General features: G+C 48.9%; 1 protein-coding gene across 1 annotated transcript in view; it reads right to left on the bottom strand.

Moving 5' to 3' along the window:
* The window catches only part of LOC125046911 (proline-rich protein 12-like), a gene marked incomplete at its 3' end in the record, with an annotated part of 3799 nt that overhangs the window by 508 nt on the left and 791 nt on the right, over positions 1 to 2500 (bottom strand). Inside the window, exons 2-3 of the mRNA XM_047644914.1 lie at positions 2372 to 2408; positions 1 to 800 (exon numbers count right to left, since the gene is read on the bottom strand). The exon at positions 1 to 800 is cut by the window's left edge and continues 508 nt beyond it. Coding sequence (XP_047500870.1) covers positions 1 to 800; positions 2372 to 2408 — 837 coding nt within the window. The remainder of the gene's footprint in view (positions 801 to 2371; positions 2409 to 2500) is intronic.

Here is a 2500-nt window from a genome sequence, read left to right as displayed (position 1 = left end):
AGCTCCCTTCGGCGGCACAGGTCTGCCAACACGCCCTCGCGCCCCGAAAGCGAGCGGGTCTCGTCCGCCTGCCGGAAATCCGCGTTCTGCCGCAGCCGCGCCGCCTCGCTCGTCGGGAAGATGTCGGAGAGGCGCGACGTGCGACCGTCCAGCGAACCGTACAGGTCGTGGTGCGAGCGAGAGCCCGCGGGCACCGCTACCCCGCCGCCACCGCCGCCGCCGCCGCCGCCGCCCACGGCCGCCGAGGCGCCCCCGCCCCGCCCGTCCAGCGTCCCGTACAGCTCCAACAGGCGCGACACCCGCTCGCCGCCGCCCACGCCGTACAGGCCGCCCGCGCCGCCCCTCGCCTCGGGCGTGGGTGGCGGAGGGGGGTAGTCGGGCATCCTGGGAAACCGATCCTGCTGGAGACGCGGATCCTGCTGCAGGCGGGGATCCTGCGGGAGGCGAGGCCCGCGTGCCGAGGGCGTCCGGGTGAAGGGCTCCTCCGGGGTGGGCGGCCCATAGCCCCCCGCCAGGTCGTCGCGCTCCTTGGGTCTGTGGCTGAAGAAGTCCTCCTTGTGGCGGGGGTACAAGTCGTCCAGCTTCTCCGGCAGGTAGTCACGGGGCGGGTAGTCATGACGAGGGGGGTGGGGGTCGTGGTGGGGGTAGTCAGAGCGCAGGTAGTAGCGGCCACGACCACCAGGAGTGGCCACACCGCCCACGCCGCCCACCCCGCCCACGGCCCCTGACACAGCGCGTCGGTAATCTTCGCCGCTTTCCCCCTTTACCCCCGCCCCTGTCATCTGCACGCCATGCTTCCCCTGCAACAGAAGGAAAGGACAATTAACACATTGCATTAGAGTGCTTCCCTGCAAGAGAACAGTGGACAGAAACTGAACACATTACATTAGAATTAACAGATGAATGAGTAGCTTACATCAACAAGGCCCACAGCCACTCTCCCCCTGATGACTCACAGGTTTAAAAACTCTGCGGTGGCCATCCAAAGTTCACTTAGCACTGCTAAGAATGCACAAATCAGTTCATATGTGAGTGTTAGTGTGTGATGATAATGATGATGATTATAATGATGATGATGATGATGATGATGATGGTGATGATGATAGTGATGATGGTGAAGATGATAGTGATGATGATGGTGATGATAGTGATGATGATGATGGTGGTGATGATGATAGTGGTGATGATGATAGTGATGATGATGATGGTGGTGATGATGATAGTGATGATGGTGGTGATGACAGTGATGATGATGGTGATAATGATAGTGATGATAATGATAGTGATGATGATGGTTATGATGATAGTGATGATGGTGATGATAGTGATGATGATGATGGTGGTGGTGATGATAGTGATGCTGATGATAGTGATGATGGTGATGATAGTGATGATGGTGGTGATGATAGTGATGATGATAATGATGGTGGTGATAAGTGATGATGGTGGTGGTGATGATGATAGTGATGATGGTGATGATGATAGTGATGATGATAGTGATGATAAGAGTGGTGATGATAACAGTAACAATAATAATGGTGATAACAATGTTAATAATAACAATAATAACAATAATAATAATCATTACAATAATAATAATAAAAAAAATAATACCTATAGTATAAACAACCGCAAATATATATATATATATATATATATATATATATATATATATAGTAATGAGACCAATGGCCGGCCGACCACAATGTTTGGCTTTTATGTAATCAGCTAAACATCGACGATAGTAAAGAGGGATATGAAAGAGAAGTAGATGAGAAAAGGAAAGGGAAATCGAGAGCGAACAGAGCGAGAAGGGCACAGGTGAGAAAACAGAGACAGCGAGGAAGATGTTTCTATTTGCGTATATACTGTGTGTAAATATGTAAATATATATCTATATACATAAACATATATATATGCATATATATATGGATGGATGTATGGATGTATGTATGCATATGTATGTGTCTATATATACATATACGTATATATGTATATATCTATATGTATGTGTATATATGTACATGTGTGCGTCTGTGCGTGCGCTTGTGCGTGCGTTTGTATGTGTATACATACATACCTACATACATACATACATACATACATACATACATACATGCACACACACACACACACACACACTCACACACACACACACACACACACACACACACACACACACACACACACACACACACACACACACACACACACATATAAAAATATATATATATATATATGTGTGTGTGTGTGTGTGTGTGTGTGTGTGTGTGTGTGTGTGTGTGTGTAAAGTATAAATGCAGTATGTATATATACATTATATCCTCATTAGTTTCCTCCTCGGGCTCTCTAATATTCACCCGTTGTTTACCCAAAGTCTGTCGCTCTCAGCGTGGGCGAAAGCGGCCCTTCGGGGGTGTGGGTTGTTTCAGAGGGCGTTGAAGTGACTCGAGACCTTGACGTTAAGCGCCGGGAGGGGGCGTTGTGGAGTCTTCATAAG

This window comes from Penaeus chinensis, chromosome 39, assembly GCF_019202785.1.
Source record: "Penaeus chinensis breed Huanghai No. 1 chromosome 39, ASM1920278v2, whole genome shotgun sequence".
NCBI lineage: Eukaryota > Metazoa > Arthropoda > Malacostraca > Decapoda > Penaeidae > Penaeus > Penaeus chinensis.
The sequence above is the reverse complement of the archived record's forward strand: the minus strand, read 5'-3'. Positions and strand labels throughout refer to the sequence as shown.